Here is a 19,235-nt window from a genome sequence, read left to right as displayed (position 1 = left end):
TGGGCTCAGGTGGGGATCTAGGCCCTGCATCAGACCCTGCGCTCAGTATGGAGTCTGCTTCAGACTCCCTTTCCCTCCCTTTGCTAAAATTTTAACTTAAATACATTAGCAAGAAAATCCAGAGTTTTCTTCTGGTGTCACTATATAAAACAATTGGGTGGATGTGTTTGTTATTCCCTCTGATTATCTTCAGTGTATGTAGTGTGGTTTTGGTAATTGGTAATGGATACTTAACAATCTGGATAGTTATAATAACCATTTCCTTCAAATAGCAAATATAAATTTTATAACTTGCTAAATCTGAATTGGTTTTAATGAACACGTTCCCCAGGCTTTCTCTGAAAGGCTGCTAAAGACATTATGTGTGTCCCTTGTGTGCCTTCTGTTGGTTGGACGTCCCCTAAATGGGAAGACCTTGTATTTCCAAATAGGTGGTAAATGATGCTTTGCCATGGGGCGCCTGGGTGGCTTAGTCAGTTAAGCATCTGCCTTCGGCCCAGGCCATGATCCCTGGGTCCTGGGATCGAGCCCCATGTCTGGTTCCTTGCTCAGCAGGGAGTCTGCTTCTCCCTCTCCCTCTCTGCTTCCTCCCACTCATTCTCTTTCTCTCTCTCTTTCTCTTAAATAAATAAAATCTTTACCAAAAAAAAAAAAAAAAAAAGTTGCCATGCATGGTTAACTTTACTCCAAAATTGGATAGCAATGATTTTTTTTTAAAGGCTTTATTATTTGTTAAAATCAAGGAAGAAATGTTAGTTCTTGATGATACTTGATCAGGTGTCTCAATGGCAAATAACAGTCATTATAATGCTTTGATAAAATGTAACATTTTCCTTGTCTGTTTTGTCGTTGGGTATGTACCAAGAGTGTACAAAGTAGATTTGAGAAAATACAGTACAAAGTAGATTTGAGAAAACACTTGCTCGAAAATTCCCCAGTGTTGACTCCCATGTATTGAAAAGTAATTTAACTCCAGTTATACGTTTACAATTGATATAGCCCCCTACCCCTATTGAAGGAAGTGAGGAAATAAACAGAGAGGAAAGAAGTATATTAATGAGTTAGCATCATTTTTAAAAAACGTATTTTCTCTCAACTTGCTAGACAGGAACATAGCTCCCACACTGCTGAGTACTAAAATAACCAAGTTGATCAATTCCTTTTACACTTACTTTGTTTTAAGAAGTAAGATTAAGATAAGAGAGTAAGATTCCAGTTACGCACACTTCTTTCATGTATCTACAGGGGATAGATTTTCTTTAATAGCAAAGAATCTAGAAACACTTGCCTGGAGACAGATGCAGCCTGCTTCTTTTTGGCAGTGTGATGTTCTGGGTGTTTCCCAGAGTCCTCAGGAAGGACAGCAGTGCTTGTAACTCTCCCCGTAAGCCTGGCTCCCTCCAGGCTCGGGAAGCTGAGCTCATGCCCTGCCCATTGTTCCTTGCTACTTGGTCCTTGGATTCCATTTGAGGAAGATGTATTAATAAACTATACTCTGTAGAGAATTTTGCAAACCTCAAACTGTCCTAGGATCTGAACCACACTGGGATCTGCAAGGCCCTGTCCTCTTCCCAGAGCTGTTTGCCGAGTCGGGTGTGGAGTCAGCGTGCTGCCCAGATCCAGCAGCCCTGCAGTGCCCTCCTATCTGGTGGTTCTGAGGTCAAGTTTGTCTAAGGTAATCAGTCACAGATCCATTTCCCCACACCGTATGTAAGCCAACATGACTGAATTTCTTCAGTTCTATATTTTCATGAAGAGTGTACATGCAAGGAAATATGGATATGGGCTATAGTTCGCAGGTACAAAAAGAAGGAAAACATTTTAGGTATTTACTGGTCTCTTTACTGTCCTGTGGTGCTGTCTCCGCACGCTGGTCTGCTCCCCATACAGCACCCAGCTCAGCGCGCTTCTGTTTGCCTTGACATGGTGTTAGAACCTCGTGGTAACTCAGTAAAGAAACGGACTTCAAGTTCTTTGGTCTTACCTGCTTCATTATTGATAAAGTTTAAAAGAAGAAAGGTCAAGACTTCAGTCTTCTGTAACACATTCACCAGTGGGTTTTATCTTAAATCTTGTCTAGGTAGTCCTCACATAACAAAATGCAGAATTGCTGCTCAAGCCCTTCACCAAAAAATCAAGCAGTGTAAATCACGCCACCTGAGACGTTGGAGGAAGCGTCCAGATAACGCTGAAATACTAAAATAAATGTTATGAGAAAATCGTAGCTAATGAGTTTAGGTTAGTTTTATCCTTCTTGTATAATCTTCAACTTGTATATCTTAAAATTTGAAGAGAGAACAGTAGGAAATGGCTTGTATTGTGTTGCCCTGTTTTCTGAGAGGGCTTGGAGGGAATATCTACTCAGTCATCTGAGTAGATAAATAAGTATAATTATTATTAACATTAAAATGATTGCATTTTTAACCCCCGTAAAATGTTAAGCTTAATGAAACTAGCAAATGCCCTTCTAGTTATTGGATTAGCAATTAGGTGAAAACGTTTCAAGAAGGCTTATTTATTTGGACAGATGTAGAGAGGTCAGAATTAATTTTTTGAAAACCTTTTAATTGAATTCCCTTTTAATTTTCACAGTGGTGTCTAGTTAAATATTCATGGTAACACTGGTGGTTTTCTGAAGGTCTGAACTAGATCTGGATTCTCAGAATTAACGTAGGTGATTTAACCCTTTTCATCTGGCACGCCGGCAGGGACTTCCTCAGTGTAATCCCATAGCATTTGAATAATTAGACGGTAGCGAGGAGGATTTAATTAGTCCTTGAGATATGCCGAAAGCAGAACCACTCCGAACTTTCCCTTTTGGACATGGATTGCGAGCAGAGTTGATGCTTCTGCAGGACTGTGATGTGCCAGGAGATGTATTCTGTTGCTGGAGGCGGCTCTTTGGCACCATTCTGTGACCGTCAGATCTGCGCCGACGGTATCCTGGGTGAAATCTTCCAGAATTACTGAATAGCACCCTCCCTCTGCCCCCCCCCACCCTCGCACGCCCACATCCTTGTCCACCTACGTGACAACCTTTCTTCTCTCTCTTTACGGTTGAAACAGAGTCGTAGTCAAAGCGCACGGGCTTTGCTCCACCTGACGGAGAATTGGCTTTCACTGGTACCGGTGAGGGCAGATCAGACAAGCCAGACGAGTGCTGGGTTTACTCTCTAGTTCACAAGGACAGCAGACAAGGAGAAAATAACAAAATCCAGCCACACTCTGTCCCTGACCCCTCTGCGTGTTTAAAGAGTCCCAAAATTGCCGTCTTTGGAATCCGATTTTCACAGTCATATTCTATCTGTACCTCCGTGTTTATGAATATAAATAGTGCCGTTAACCAGGAAGTGTGTGGCACAGAGGTGGGATTGGACAATTAGATGTTGTTCTTGTGTGCCCATCCTGAAAAGGTGAATTGGAATTTGTGTACAACCCAAGTATGAGGTTTCAAACATACCTATTTCTTTTTTTAACAAGGAACTAATTCTTGTTTTTTTTTTTTTAAGATCTTATTTATTTATTTGACAGAGAAAGAGAGAGATCACAAGTAGGCGGGGGGAGGGGAGCAGGCTCCCCGCTGAGCAGAGAGCCTGATGTGGGACTTGATCCCAGGACCCTGAGATCATGACCTGAGCTAAAGACAGAGGCTTAACCCACTGAGCCACCCAAGGGCCCCTCAAACATACCTATTTTGTGTAGCTTGAATAGAATATGTCTTCATTATTCTCCTGTTTTTTTCTTCTTTTATTAATCCCAAATGTTAACTGTCTTGGTATAATTTTACCCTCCCTCCTTAGTGGCCTACATTACCTTCTGTCTCAAGTCCAAATAGAATTCCTCATCAGATTTCTAGCACATTCTGTTTGCTTAGGGCAAATCTTTCTTACTTTTTAATGCCAAGGGCAAGAAAAGAGATCCCTTAAAATAAATGGAGTCTCTTAACTATAAATTAGACTGAGCTCTTGAGGGCCAGAACTGAATCCTGTTTCGACTCTATCCCCGTGTCTGTAGCAGAGCCTCGTGCATAGTAGATGTTCAGCAAAGATTGAGCTGGACAACAAAAGATAGTGCAACCTTCACACCAGTTCAGAGGTTTCAGGTAGTTTCAGAGCACAGAACAACCGAAGAACAAAATATGTTGTGTCCTTAAATAAGGAGATCTTTCCATATTAATAAATATTGTTTCAGTTTGACCATGATAGGTCATTTGCATGATGTAGGCTGTCTCTCTTAAGATGTGGTGTGCATTTTGACCCTGCACCAGATGAAAGCTACCAATTCTGCTCCCCATCCTTCCCAGATAGAGTTCTGTAACTGTACAGACCTGACGTCAGGCTGAGCTGGAGTCCTCCCCCTTGGAGCCTGGCTTAAATGAGCTGCCTAGAGGCCATTGCCCCACCCCCACTTCCACCACCACCTTACCCTAAGCAGGCTCTTTATATCTTGAGAATATTTAAATGGAAATAAGTAAAAATTTTGAAAAGTTTTTAATGCTGCTAGCTGGTTTCATGGCAATATTTACATCACAATTAGTTTTGAAATATTTTAAATTATTTTGAATATCTTAATTGACCTAACTTCTTAATTTTCAAGAACAGATGAACAAGTTAGCTCAAAAATGGAAACCACCAAGATGATTGTTAAGGAGTTGGAAGCGGGATTGAAGATTTTTGTTTATTTCTCAAACCACAGAAACCATTTGGTTCCTCTCTCTCTTGCATTCTCAGTTTTAATAGGACAGTAAATTTTGCGCATTCTGAAATGTTTTCATGGGGTATGTTGGTTATCAGAAAGTATTCTCTTACTTGACCTTTCTAACTACCTTGTATATGAAGGTGTTCTTATTATTCGTGACCACAGCAAAGATAAAATGGTGTTGCCTTTCAGTGCAAGGCTGTTACCAAAAAGAGAAAATGTTTCACTTTCCATACGTACTGCTGTGTAAGTCTAGTAGATCAGCGTATGAAAGCATTAGTGATCATCTTCATGCAGTTAATTCAGCCTCTGCTCCTAATTGAGGACCCCTTTTTTTATAATCTGTGACAGACGAAAATAAAGTCAAATATGAGGTCATATACAAGAGAGAGTATCTAGGAAGCGGTTTGTAATTTTCTCGCCCTCAGAGCTCTGCCTCTGGGCTGGATTGTGGACCCAGCCAAAGCTAGCCTAGTGAAGGAAAGAACAGCATAAGGCATGTATCAAGGTTATTGTTCCATTCCTCTTAAGTCTGCGATCCAGAGATCTGCTCACCAAAAAACTGGGAAAACAAGTATCACCTACAAAAATAGTTGATCACATTCCCTGAGGAATCAATCAGTCTAAAATTTTAGAATACCAAAGATGCATAGTTTTGTCATTTTGCTGTATGCAATTATTTTTTTGAATTGCTAGTTAATGCTTGCTTTTAATAGTTAACCCCATTTGTAAGTTGGCTCCTTCTTCTTCACTGAAAGTATTTGAGGACGTCTGGATCTTGGGTAAACTCCACATTGTGTATTACATGCAGTTCTTTATAGTAACGTGTTTTCTCCTGTGCCTTATGGGTCTGTACCTCTGGGAAGGACCATTATCTGCCTAGTTTCCCAAGCCAGAAAGTTAGCAGGCATCATTGATGCCTTTTTCTCTCCCATTTGCCCCCCGCTAGTCATCTTGTTCCGTGAACTCTACCCCTGCAATGTGTGCCATGCCCTCCCTCTTCCTAGGTTGCTCCCCACTCCAGGCTAGGTTGGTGCCTTCAGCAGCCTCCCAGATCTTCTTCCTGTCTCAGCTGTGTTCCCTTCCAGTCCCCTTTCCCTGAGTCCAGAATGGTCTTTCTAGGCAGCTGGTTAGATTATAGGATTCCCTATAGCCCAGGAACCCCCCACCCCCACCCCTTTGCCTTGGAGGGAGGCCACACTGAGGTGTTCGGTTACGAGGCTCTTTCTTACCCCATGCCAGCCTCCCTTTCTGGCCTCACTCTCATCACCCCGCTGCCTCTCATCTCCAGCCAACCAAACCTCTTTTAGGATCTTTATATAAACTCTTCTCTGTTATTTTTGCCACTCACACCTTGACCCCAACCCCACCCTGCGTGCCACCCCACCCCCGCCCATCTTTACTGATCCTTCAGGCCTCCATAGCCTGGCACCTAGTAGGATTTTTAGTCCATATTTGTTACATGAACAAATGAACGAAGCATTACCTGTCACAGTGGCACCCCACAGCCAGGCACCCTCCCGTGAGCCTGGCTGTGCTCAGGACCCATGGCCAGGATTATCAGCGGAACCTTCCCTCACCAGAGATCTGTGGTGGTAAGGACCCATGGCCTTGTTCAGTCTCCTACCTGCAGCGCTCGTGTAATGTATGCTTTTTCTCATTTTAATCTTCAGGGAGTTTGGAACCCAAAAACCTGGGTGTAGGTGCAGGCTTTACCACTAATTAGTTTTATGACTTTAGACAATTAATTAAACCTCTGTTTCCTCCATATGTAAGGTGAGAATCAGTGTCCTTTGGATTTGTTGCATGTATCAAATGCAACCTTGTATCTGAAGGTTATAAACTGGGAAGCCCAGGGCGCCTAGGTGGCTCAGTCCGTTGAGCAACTGACTTGATTTTGGCTCAAGTCATAATCTCAGGGTTGTGAGGTCGGGCTTCATGCTCAGCCTGGAGCCCGTTTAAGATTCTCTCTCTCTCTCTCTCTCTACCTCGCCCCTCCCTCCCTCCCTAAGGGAGGGAAAAAAAGAAAGAGAAAAATGAAAAATAAAGAATATCAATTGCAAAGCCCTATGCAAATACTAATAGTAAACATAAGCATCGGGCACGGGTTATTTGGAGGGGAACGTGGGTTGTGAAAGCCTTAAAAAGCAGTTTCTTTGCTTCTTCCAGCACCTAGTAACACACATAAAATTGTCTTTGCTCTCTGCACCAAAGTGGACTTTCTCAGCTAACACTCAAAAGATTGTGTAAGAAAAGGCCAGATATATTGCCCCAATCTACCATCTGGGTAATCAGTCTGATGCTTCCCCTGACTCTCCTTTGCCCGTTGTCAGATGCTCTCAGTAGCCGAGAGGGTTCTGTGGCGGTGGATGGGGAGAACTTAGATGCTGGGCTATAGGACGCTGCAGTGGCCAAGAAGGAAGAGGGACGGATTCTGCCAGTTAACCTTATCGCACAGCTGGGAGAGCGCTGGGGGGCCTGGGTGACAGCCTTGAACGGGTCATTAGTTTCTGTCTTCCTCAAAGCAGTTCATGTTGTGAAGAGAAGGAGGCAGGCAAATAAACACTGGGGATATTAAAATATAACAAGAATATTCTTTAAAATCTATTTTTCTCTCCAAGTGGGAAGGTGACACCTATTTGGGATGAGAAATCGCTTTGTCGTTACAGTCGGGAGATGCTCTACTAAGGTGGTACAGCATGTGACCATTATTTCACACATGTGGGGAGACATCTTCTATTGAACTGCCTTAAGAAACAGGGCAGTTCTCTGAATTTTTAACGGATGCCAACGTGAAAACAAATTGTCCATGTGCCAAAGGAAAAATGTGTTTTGCTTTCCAGTGGCTTGTAGAACCTTGGGTGTTTTGCTGGTGCCCTCATGGGGCTGGAGCTCACTGCTGGCTGAAGAGGATAAAGAAATCCCGTTTTTGTGTAATTGGTCCTGTGCTCTCTTGCTCTCCCCTGCGTTAGCCTGGGCGCTCTCACTCTGCCTTTGCTGTTTTTTCTTTCATGGGGAGGATGAACTGTGATTTGGGCTTTGTGTTTGACTCCATGTTTTCCAGCAGGATTTAAAGTCTCTTATTACTGTTGAAAAATTTGTCCTGCTGCCTGAAGAGGACAGGAATGTCAGTGGGAGGCTTAGCCCCATGTCAAAATGCCTCCCAATTTAATAGCCTGAAATTTCCCACTTTTGCTTGACTATGACTTTGTTTCTAAATCGGTTTTATATACCCCTCGACTTAGGGATGCATTTCCATTAGATGACCCTGGAACCCCTCAGTGACTGTTCTGACAAACTGCCATTGCCTGCTTGGATTCGGGGAGCTCTCCACTCTATTTTCCCCTATCTCATCTCCCCCAAATACGCCTTCTGGCCGCTTTACTTTTTATCCTAAATATAATTTCATTCTATTTTTGAGAATTTTTGAAGTCCTTCTAAAGATATCTCTGTCTTGTCCCAATGAAGTTTTTCCTCCTTCCTACATCATAAAAAAATAGTCTGTGTTCATTTCATCTCTTATATGGAAAATGTGGTTTGTTTATAATGGTTGTGGAAATCAGTTTCTTTTAATTTTTTTAATATGCTAAGTTTAGATAGTAACACTGAATCTTCCCTACAAAACAGATTTCTTTTTTCCAAATAAGAGAATTCTTTAACTTTTTTAAAACCAGGAAAAATATCCGCTTAATAAACCACAAATACTACAGTGCTGAAGGAGATACTCGAAAGGTCCTAAAAACTCTCTTAATCTAATAATAATAAAAAGAAAGATTTTAGAAATGCTACTTCTTAATTAGATCAATTTTCTAAGATGACATTGAGGGGTTTTTTTTTTTTATTATTATTTGAGAAAGGAAAAAAATGTCTCACTGGCTTAGTCTCTAATATTGGGTCTTTATTTTAGACATCAGTAGCATTTTTCCTAGACTTAACATCACTTGCACTGCCATGAAATAAGAGTAGATTGTCTTGGAATTTTCCATTGATACTAACAAAAATATCTGTAGAAGAATGATGCTAAAGGAAGCAGTCCTTAACGTGCACACTGAGTGATCCCAGGTAAGATTCCGGCAACCCTCCCGCCATTCCTATCTTTAGCTATTGATGGAGTACATAGCATATGGCATTCAAAAAATTATCAAATAGTAATTAAGTATCTAAATTAACAGAGTGTGCCTTTAGAATAAACATTAGGGCAAGTGTTTAGCATCTTAGTAGATGGTGGAAACAGGCCTGGCTAGGATCAGGCTTTTCTCTCGCGAGCTCCAGAGCTCCATGACAAGGCCCCAGCCAGAGAGCAAGCTCTCCTTCCTGTGGCTCAAGGTCTTGAGTGGTCTTCCTTATAAGCAGAAAGAGAATCTTCTTCAACCACCTCCCCGTGTGTGCACACACACACCAGTGGGCTGATTCGTCCATTGCATAAATGTTCATCACGCTAGTCTTTGGTCAGTGGTGCTTGTAATCCAGTGGTCAACAAAGGTCAAGATCCTTGCTCTTTACCCCCAGAGTCAATTCAGGCCCTTGACAGGAATCTTGATACTTCTTTCTGTTTCTCTCTGTCTCTCTCATTTCAGTGGGCAAACTCTGGGGAATCTGCCAGATCAGGAAGAATGTGCGCAGAGTCCTATGCCACTCAGAGCTAATCGGTATTGTAGCTGTTGGTTGAGTGGCCTGAAACTGACAAGCCTAGCTTTTCAGAGCCCAATAACATGGCAGGCCAATTGTATCTGGAACTAGCTCTCTGGAAAAGGGCAGTGCTTTCTGGATAGTCAACCGGCTGAGGCAAGCTGGCCACCAGCCGTAACTGGCTCTGACGGAGGAGGCGTAGAGCAGGCAGGCCCAGCAGGAGGACACCGAGCGTGCGCTACATGGGGAAGGGCATCAGGCTGTTTGCCAGGAGGCTCACAGGGCATGGCATTTGTCACCTCAGCCAATTCACCACAGTCCAGGGACTTGCAGCACTTTCTGCCTTCACTGTGACGGATGGTTTGTAGGGGAGCCTGGCACAGGGAAGCTAGTTTAGAAACTTGGGAGTCACACAGACAGGAAATAAATGGTGGGTTGTCTTAAAAATAATATGAACAGTAACAGCTCTCCCTTCCGGAGCTTCTGCTCTGTGTGCAGGCCCTGAGCTGCGCGGTGCCCAAAACATTTCCTCCTTTCATCTCCAGATGGAGAACTCGCTTGTCACGCACATGTTGCAGGAAAGGAAGGGGGCTCCAGTGTTAACTAACTGGCTTGAAGTCCCCTGACTGCAAGTGGTGAAGCCACAGCTTGACTTGGCAGTGACAGTGGAGATGGACCAAGTGGAGGCATTTGGCCGACACTTAGGAGGATCCGCTGGGGGGGTCTCCGCTGTCAACCGTGCCTTCCTTGGAAAGCCGTCTTCCTTTCCCTGGAAACGGTTCCTCAAGTGTACTGTGAACTGAGGAGCCAGGCCACCACATTGATGAAGGTCTTTTTGTAAGGTGAAAGGAAACGGGGCTCCGGATGAAGATATTGTCTTAGTCATTAAAAACGAGTATCTGGTTCCAGCTCTGCGCCCAGGCCCTCGCATGGGGTGAGGAGGCAGATGCGGAGAGAATGTGTTTGTGAGCTGCAGCACTCACGGTTTGGGGCAGAAACCGGCCCATCGCCCCAGAATGGTGGCAGTGTGGTGACTGCTCCATCTCAGCTCACACACCTGGTGCCCTCTGAGCATACGAAAGTGCCCACTTTTCTGGAAGGCAAAGGAGGGCCGTGGTAGGAGTGTGGGCCGGGAGGGACTGGAGTCCGCGGGCTGCACGGAGGCGCCTGACCTGGCGGGCACACAGGGAAAACCGCACACTCACCAGAGGACATGGCCTGGCACTTAGTTTTCAAGCCGTGCCTCCCATTAGTGAGTTTTTAATTGAAAAAAAATTTTTAATAGAGTGCATTTCACATAATAAGGGTGGAAATTGTTCTATGAGGCAGCACATACGCAAAGCCGAGTGTAATAAGGTAGGCCCACAAACACACTGCATCGGTTCCTTCACTGCAGGCTGTGGTTGACCGGGTCTTAATACTGCGTGAGCTTCCGCGTCTTCATTGGTTTTGAAGTTTGAATGAGCTCGAGAACAAAGTATTAGCACGTAGTACATGTTCCGTGAATGTCAGCTGTCCCTGACGGCGGCACATTGCCTGGCACATGAGAGGTCGTCAGTAAATACTTACTAAGCGAAGGAGCATGCCAAGACCTGCCAATCTAAAGCCACCTGGAGCCCACGGGGAGAGAAAAGGGTCTGAGGGATCAGAACGTAGAGGGACACCATGATGGAGCTGGAGAAATAGGTCAGGCCAGATTTAGAAAGACTCATGTGCTGGCCTGATGAGTTTGGGCTTCATTCTGTGAAGCACTCAAGAGTCAGGGACTTGTTCTGGAACAAACACGATCGACAAATCCCTGGAGAGATGAGGAAGGACAGGATTCAGGGCAAGTGAGTGAGGGCGCAGGCCTTGCACACGAGTGCACAGTGTCCCTCTGCTGAGAGGGAAATGCAGGAGGACGGGGCGCAGATAAGGGTGCTGGTGGCGAAGGAGCAGGACCTCGTGGGGGCAGGTGCAGCCCTGGCCATGTACTGGCCGCTCGCTGCGCTTAGGAACTGCACAGGGGAGGACTTCGAGAAAGGGGTAAAATGTTTAACCAGGGAAAGAGCTGGCCAGGTGGAGTTGCTCCGGTGCCCCTAGGGTTCAACAGAACGTGAAACTGTAGCTTCTGAGAACGTACACTGTGCCATCTGCTTTGCTGGTCGGGCCTCAGTTGGCCCCCAGTCTGAATTGGGTCCCCCCTTCCACCCTCACGGCACCCAAACTTCTGTTTTCTCCTGATCACGTACCCAGTCATGTGTCTGCGTGTCTGTCTCCCGCCAGCACGTGAGCCCCACAAAGGCAGAGCCTGCCCCCGGCTTCAGTGGCTTCGCAAGCTCCCTTGGTCATCGCTCCCTGCTGGAAGGTTCTGTTTGCTCCCCAACCCAATTTTAAGGCCTTCCAAGACAAGGATCATATGTTTGTACTTCTCAGTGCTCTCTCGTCCTCGCCACTTTCCATGAGTGTCAGAGTGGCTCTGGAGCTCGCCGGCGGATGTGCATGAGGCTGCTGTGGTCGAGTTCCCCGCGCGATCGGGATCGCGGAGCTCGGGACTGTTCAAGCTGGATTTCAGCTTAGAGAAGCATTTCTGCATATGCTTTTCTTATTTGACTCTCAGAACGATCTTGTAAGGGAGGAAGGAAGTGCTGTTACACGCAAGAGAGCCTGGGGTCCCCAGGGTGGGTTGCAGAGGCGACTCCTGACCCACGTCTCCTGATTCCAAACGGATGCGAGAGTTTCCTGTTAGCCTGCATTACCTTTTCTCTGCGAGTATAGCTTTCCCTCCCTCTCTCTGCCTCTCCTTCCCCGCCCCCTCTTTTCCTTTAAATACTGTTTTGTGTTTTGTTTTTTTTTTTGTTTTTAAGATTTTATTTATTTATTTATTTCACAGACAGAAATCACAAGTAGGCAAAGAGGCAGGCGGGGTGGAGGGGAAAGCAGGCTCCCCACTGAGCAGAAAGCCCGATGTGGGGCTCGATCCCAGGACTCTGGGATCATGACCTGAGCCGAAGACAGCCTCTCAACTGGCTGAGCCACCCAGGCTCCCCATCATTTAGTATTTTTGCCAAAGTCTGAATTTCCCCATGTTAGATACTTACTTGGGGCATACAATTTCCTAATATATCCAGTCATAAAATGTATTTTCATAATATATAGGAAATGAATTTTATACTTTCTAAATTTCCCTTACTAGAAAGTTTGGTTTTCTAAATTCAGATGGCTCATAACCAGCGAAACTTCACACCTTTTTTAAAAAGCAGCTTTATTCTCTCAGCTGTCAGTTTTTCTATTCACAAACTATGTCGCAAGCTGTCGTTTTATAATAACTTTCTAGAAGAAGCAAAATACAATCAAATAAATATGTCACCATAAATAGGTAGAAAATTCTTGGTTGAAATTTGGTTTTTGGAAACATTTTAACATTTCTTTCATTCAAAACAAAGGTTAAAATCAAAACAAAGCAAGAAATATCCCAAATAAATAAATATACATGGAAGTCACAGAATTGACTGGCTTTTTCCTAGGGGAAAAAGTGCTGAAGGCAGAAGCGAGAACTAGAGCTAGAAGTGTCCCTTCAAGTACTCTGCTTCCTCTTCCTCCTCCCCATTGAACAGGCGGTGGAACTGAAGCCAGGCAGGTTCAGTTAACTGCTGTATCGTGCACAGCAGACACAGGAGCCCAGGACCAACAGCCTGGCTCAGTGCTCTTGCCGCCACACGAGCTGCCTCTCTTGCTTTTCTTTCGTGAACGTGTAATAATAGTACCAGCTAATAATTATTGGAAGCCCGCTCTTCCGGGTACCCACTGTAGTATCTCATTTAATCCCTACAGCATCTCTGTGAAATAGATGCAGTTGTCCTTGTTTTACAGATGAGGTTGCAAATAATAGACATGCAGAGTTTCTGTCTTCAGAACGGAAAGTAGAAATTCTTGCCTTTTAGCCAAATTTTGTCTTCAAATTTTTCAACAGTTTGTTTAGACTGTGGGACTATTCAATAACCTTTTGAGAATACAGTTCTGTCTGTCATGGAAGCCTTTTCCGGTAGGATTACAGCTGGCATTTAACTGCGATTATGTATTACAGATCACTCTGCCCTACCTCCTCACTGGTCTCCTGCAAGTCCTTTCTTCATGCCTCAGGTTCTAACAGAATTGGCTTTCAGGAATGCAAGTCGGATCATAGTGATTTCCTGCTAAGACAGCCTGTGTGGTCCATGCTACCGTTGATCTCAGTGAAGGATCACATTCCCCCCAGATTACAGATACGAGAGCTTCTGTGGGCCGTGTCACTGTGGCATAGTAGGAGCCGTATCTGTAAGACGAAATACTTCATAGTCAGGACATAGAGTAACTAACAGAAAGGTGGGCAAATGATATAAATGGTTCTAGAAAAGAAACAAAAAATAGCTGCTAAGCAAAATGTTCCCCTTTACTCATGATAAGAGAAACACAGAATCAAATACAAATTATAGAACATCTCCAAAAAGATACATTACAAACCATTGCCCTTGGAACGGGGAACTCCATGGAAAGAGAGAGGGGTACAGTAGCCTCCCCCTGCCCCACTACGGCTCCCCTCTGTGGTTTTACTTTCCCAGTCTCCACAGTCATCCATATTTCAGAAGCAGGTGATCCTCCTGACGTAATGTCAGACAGTCATTAGTAGCCTAATGCTACGTCACAACCCCTACGTCATACCCCTCCCACCCTCGTCTCCTCATACGGGCATTTTCTCATTTCACATTATCCCAGAAGGAAGAAGGGTGAGTACAGTACAGGATGTCGAGAGAGAGAGAGAGAGAGAGATGGCATTCATATAGACTTTATTACAATATTTAGTAGTAATTGTTCTATTCTATATTAGTTATTGCTGTTAATCTCTTACTGTGTCCAATTTACGAATTAAATTTGATCAGAGGTACGTATGCATAGGAAAAATCCTAGGACAGGTAGGATTCCGTACTCTCCGCAGCTTCAGGCATCCACTGGGGGGGTCTTGGAATGTCTCCCTCCCACCCCCGGCAGGTAAAGGGAGACACCTGTGTGTATTTGTCCCTGAACTTTTGTATCATATTTTGAATGTGTAGACAGTTACCAGGTACTAGAGTAACATGGATTTCAGGCATTTAAATAAAAAACAAATGTATCAAAACTAGCTTGCTCATTCTAGCGAGAGAGGACATCTGAGTGGGCTATTCAGTTGAAAGAGGTTGATGGCACTTCATACAGCAGGGAAGTGGCATCCAGTCGCTTTCCTATGTCACATTTCAGACCACCAGACCCTCCCCATGTTATTCCAGTCGATCTTAGCACAACCTCATCTTCATTTTAAGATGTGGAAACCGAGGCTCAGATGAATTAGGATTTGCCTGGGGTCACACAGCTGGGCCGATCCGGACACACCGTGATGTGTTTCTTTACGTATCTGTCTCCCCACACAGCTGCTGAGCTGGTGACGCAGACAAGACCATCATCAGGACCTCGTGTTCCCAGTAGACCGCCAGTAGGTGACTTTAGCTCAGAAGGGAGTCAGGCGAGTGACGTCACCCTTCTCCTTTCATTGTCTTGGGGAAAACATGGGAAGAGATGAGCCTCACCAAAACACAAAATAAGAGTTCAGGGAGCTTTTGTAAGTGGTGCCGTTGCTGAAGCAATACACGGAAAAACAGCTGCATAACTTTAGTTTCTGTGGACTCCATACCCCACTGAACCTTGTCTTTGAGTTGTGGAGTTTGATGCTGTGACATATTCCATTTGAATTTGCTTTAACATTCTACCTTTTGGAATCTTCACACACACTTGATTTTCTGCAAAGTGCCAGTGATAAGTGAGATAGTTCAAGTGGAACATGGCGCATATATTTTTAAGGACTGAGTAAATAGTAGGAAATAAAGAAATAACTTGCCCTGGGCGCCTGGGTGGCTCAGTGGGTTAAGCCTCTGCCTTCGGCTCAGGTCATGATCTCAGGGTTCTGGGATCGAGTCCCGCGTCGGGCTCTCTGCTGGACAGGGAGCCTGCTTCCTCCTCCTCTCTCTCTCTCTGCTTGCCTCTCTGCCTACTTGTGATCTCTCTCTGTCAAATAAATAAAATCTTTAAAAAAAAAAAAGAAAGAAAGAAAGAAATAACTTGCCCAAATGAGTTCTTTAGAACTCATTTGTATAAACCTCAAGCCTATTAAGTATCCCAGAGGCAGCAAAAACCCAAGGATGTACTGTATTATCAGAGGTTCTGAATCCTTCAACATGGAGACTTTCATGGTTGAAATGAAATTGAATAACCAAAAAAACTGACCTGTGTTATTTTCTTTAATGAAGAAGACAGCCGTCACTCTTTAGAAGAAAGAAAGACAAACCCACACAATCTGTATGGAATTGAAACACATTTTTTATTAAACAGGATTCTATATGAAACTCTTGAGAATTTCATAGTAAAGCTTAGATAAATATTTCATGAAACATCTTAAGATGCAATCATTTATAGTAATTTTAGTGCTCTGATTTCTGTTTGTTTTCAGATTTGAAAAAGCAAACATTTTCTATGATGATTTATATCTGGGAGCTTCCAATTGAGCCCAATTTCATAAGACTTATCTTTATAAATAAATGGAATAGGATAATAAGGAACAACTCTACTTATATTTTATCTCTAACTCTTTTGACAGAAGCAATGTTAAAAGATCACTTTTTTCCCCTAACCGAAATATAAACCGTGGCCTTTATAAATGTCCGACCTCCTTTATCCCCCTAAGTTGAAGTTGACTTCGGATCTGAGTATCATCTCCCCTCTGGCTGCCTCAGGAGACTCTCTTTAGCCACTACTGCTCTAGGTTCTCTGGAATAATGAAGCCTCCCCCCACTCCCGCAACCTTCTGTGGCGACTAAAACCTCCGCCTGATGTTTGAGAACTCACCAGCCCAATCTCCCCGGTCCTGGGAGTTGTCGTTCAAACTGCCCACCCTTGGTATGCTAGGTTGATGGTGTTCGCTTTTTCTTAGAGACAGGTCTGGATTTGGGGTACGCTGCCTACATGAGTCTTTTCACGGCTCATTCTCCGTACTCGCTTCTCTTTGCCTAAACTGTTGATGACCTGGGGGTGCCTTGACGTGATGGTCCTGCATCATTTAAAGATGTAATTTCTTTATCCATTTGGACAGCAGCCCCCAAGCACCCACTTTATTGTGCTTGTGGTCTGCGGAGTGCACGAGGAAGTTAGTATTCATTCAATAAATAGTGACCTACCACGCACCAGGCACCCCGCTGCCACGTTAGGACGCAGCGGTGGGACAGGCATGATCCTTGCCCTCGCGGAACTGAGGCTCTCGTGGGGAGAGGAAGGCTGAGTGAGTCCCAGATACGGTGAAATGATGGCAGGTTATGAGAAGCACTTTGAAGAAATTCAAGTGAGAAAGGGCCAGGGCGCTACGGCCACAGGGCAGGCAGCCTGGGAGGGGGCCTTGGAGATAAGAAGAAATCCGCAGGTGGAAGCGCATTCCCAGGAACGGGGAGCAGGAGGGAGTTCTGCTTTTTGATGTGACCTGCAGGGAGCCACAGGACATGGGGCGGAGTGAGGACAGCAGCACCTGACCACGGAGGAGACCACGGGCCGTGGTCAGAGGGCGGCCTCTGGTTCCCAGGCTCTCTGGGAAGCCTTGAGGGGTTTCATGCAGGAAAGATAGGCTCTCATTTCCTGTTTTATTCCTGAAAGACGACTCTGGCAGCTTTGTGAAAGCAAAGCAAAAGGAGCAAAGTAGGGGGTGGGTGATGGTTGAGGCGGAGAGAACCGAGTAGAACGTGGGGTGCGGGGAAAGGAAGATGGTGGCCGGCCCGGCTTCTGCAGGAGTGCAGTCGGCAGAGGAGCAGCCCGAGAGACATTCCAGAAGCACCAGCAACAGGATGGGCACACACCTGGGAAACAAGGGGAGGGAGGAGGGAATCACAGGAGTCGGGTTTTTGACCGGAGCGTCTGGGTGAGTGCTGGTGCCATTGGTAGAGACGGGGGACCCCAGGCATGGTAGCTTGCGGGAGGAAGTCAGAGTTCTGTTTTGGAATAGCAGAGTGTGCTCCAAACCCGCCCCTTGTTCACAGTGTCCCCGTAAGGAGCCGTATGAGCTACGGTTCACAAGTCTGAGGCACTCTAGGAGTCAAGGTGAATGATCATTGCTCAGGAGATCTGGGGGCCGAACAGTTCCGAGCAGGGGAGAGCCGGGAACTGGCACGACCTTGAGAAGAGGGGCGGAAAGAGGTGGCCGGAGACACGCATCCCAGAAATCAGGCTCTGAGAGGGCAAACCACGTGTCCGGCCCAGCAGGAGTGGAAGGCTGGCAGGGTGAGGGCTTCCTGGGTTTTACTGTTGCTTTTTGTAGGGGCTTCGTCTCCAAGAGAGGTTAAGCTTGCTTGCCTCCCCTCTCTTCTCTCTTTTCCCTAGTTCAAGCCCACGATCCACTGGGTTTCCGGGAACTCCACTGGGCCTTCAGACTTAGGACTAGGGGAGTCCCAGGGGGCCCCCCTAGATCCCCCACTTTGGCGTTGAGACACCTTTAGATGCTTCTTCGGGGGAGTCAGTCTCGCAGCACCGGTCTTCTCCCCACTCACCCTCCAGACAATTCCCTGTCCATTCTGTCACCTGCTCTTACGTATTTCCATTTATTTCCCACCTAGGTTTTATGGCAGGCACACAAAGAAACCCCCAGATGTCTCAGTATGGACCTCAACAGACAGGACCACCCATGTCGCCTCATCCTTCTCCTGGAGGCCAGATGCATCCCGGAATCAGTAGCTTTCAGCAGAGTAACTCAAGTGGGACTTACGGTCCACAGATGAGCCAGTATGGACCACAAGGTAAACGACGCTTCTCAAAGCCGTATCACCGTAGGTTGTAGAAGGTTTGTGAGTATGTTAGTCCTTCAAGATCTTCATATCACAGACACCTTTCCAGATCCCATTATTTGTTACCCGGCAGATCTGTGCAGTTAACACAAACCCACCGCCCTTGTTGCCCACAGTGACGGGGAGAGTAATTATAGCGAGTGATCATTAGGCATTCACGCATCAGACACCGTGGGGACTGCCGGATTTTTGTTTTTGTTTTTTTTTTTTTAAGATTTTATTTATTTGATAGACAGAGATTACAGGTAGGCAGAGAGGGAAAAGCAGGCTCCACGCTGAGCAGAGCCCGATATGGGACTCTATCCCAGGACCCTGAGATCATGACCTGAGCTGAAGGCAGAGGCTTAACCCACTGAGCCACCCAGGCGCCCCGGGTACTGCCGTTTAACATAGAGAGGAGTAAGTCCATTTCTGTGGTGTAGTTCGAAATGCTTGTTGAGAAATAGACACAGACCTTGTCCTTGAAATGTTTCTGTCTTAACACTTGGATTTCATTATGTTGAATTCTGATAGTGTCCCCTCTCTCCGTAACTGCCTCTGGAACAGTGCGCCCCACACTCCAAAGGGTGCTGTCTCGTGACATCCACTCCCGGTCTGTCTCCAGAGTTCTGTGTCCGGGAAAGAGCGGCTCTCATTTTCTCAGTCAGTACCAGTCTTACTCTGCGAAGACAGAGCCAAGCCTGACATGGACAGTCTTTCAACAAAGGAAGATAATGGGGCACCTGGCTGGCCTCGTGGAACATGCAACTCTTGACTTTGGGGCTGTGAGTTCAAGCCCCAGGTTGGTTGTAGCGATGACTTAAAAATAAAATCTTTAAGATAATGACTAAAAAAAGGAAGCTAAGGCAAGAGTCGAAAAATAATGGAACCATTCCCAAAATGCACTGTTTACATTCTGCCTTCCTGGAAGTTGATGTATGTTTTGTCATGTACATGTAGGCTCCTCTTATCAAGGTTTTTAACCTGATATATTTTTTTCTAAGACACTTTTGGCAGTAAGGCATTTGAATTTCGCACCTTCTTTATGTTTTGTTTATTTAA

General features: G+C 45.3%; 1 protein-coding gene across 8 annotated transcripts in view; it reads left to right on the top strand.

Annotated features, from left to right (window-relative positions):
* The window catches only part of ARID1B (AT-rich interaction domain 1B), a 440,654-nt gene that overhangs the window by 350,275 nt on the left and 71,144 nt on the right, over nucleotides 1–19,235 (top strand). For 7 of the 8 annotated variants that reach the window (XM_032338633.1, XM_032338636.1, XM_032338632.1 and 4 more), the window contains one exon: nucleotides 17,967–18,146. The exons of the other annotated variant lie outside the window; for it this stretch is intronic. In XM_032338633.1, coding sequence (XP_032194524.1) covers nucleotides 17,967–18,146 — 180 coding nt within the window. The remainder of the gene's footprint in view (nucleotides 1–17,966; nucleotides 18,147–19,235) is intronic. 8 annotated transcript variants of the gene reach the window in all.

This window comes from Mustela erminea, chromosome 4 (assembly GCF_009829155.1).
Source record: "Mustela erminea isolate mMusErm1 chromosome 4, mMusErm1.Pri, whole genome shotgun sequence".
In the NCBI taxonomy this organism is placed as follows: domain Eukaryota; kingdom Metazoa; phylum Chordata; class Mammalia; order Carnivora; family Mustelidae; genus Mustela; species Mustela erminea.
This window is presented reverse-complemented; position numbering and strand designations above follow the sequence as displayed.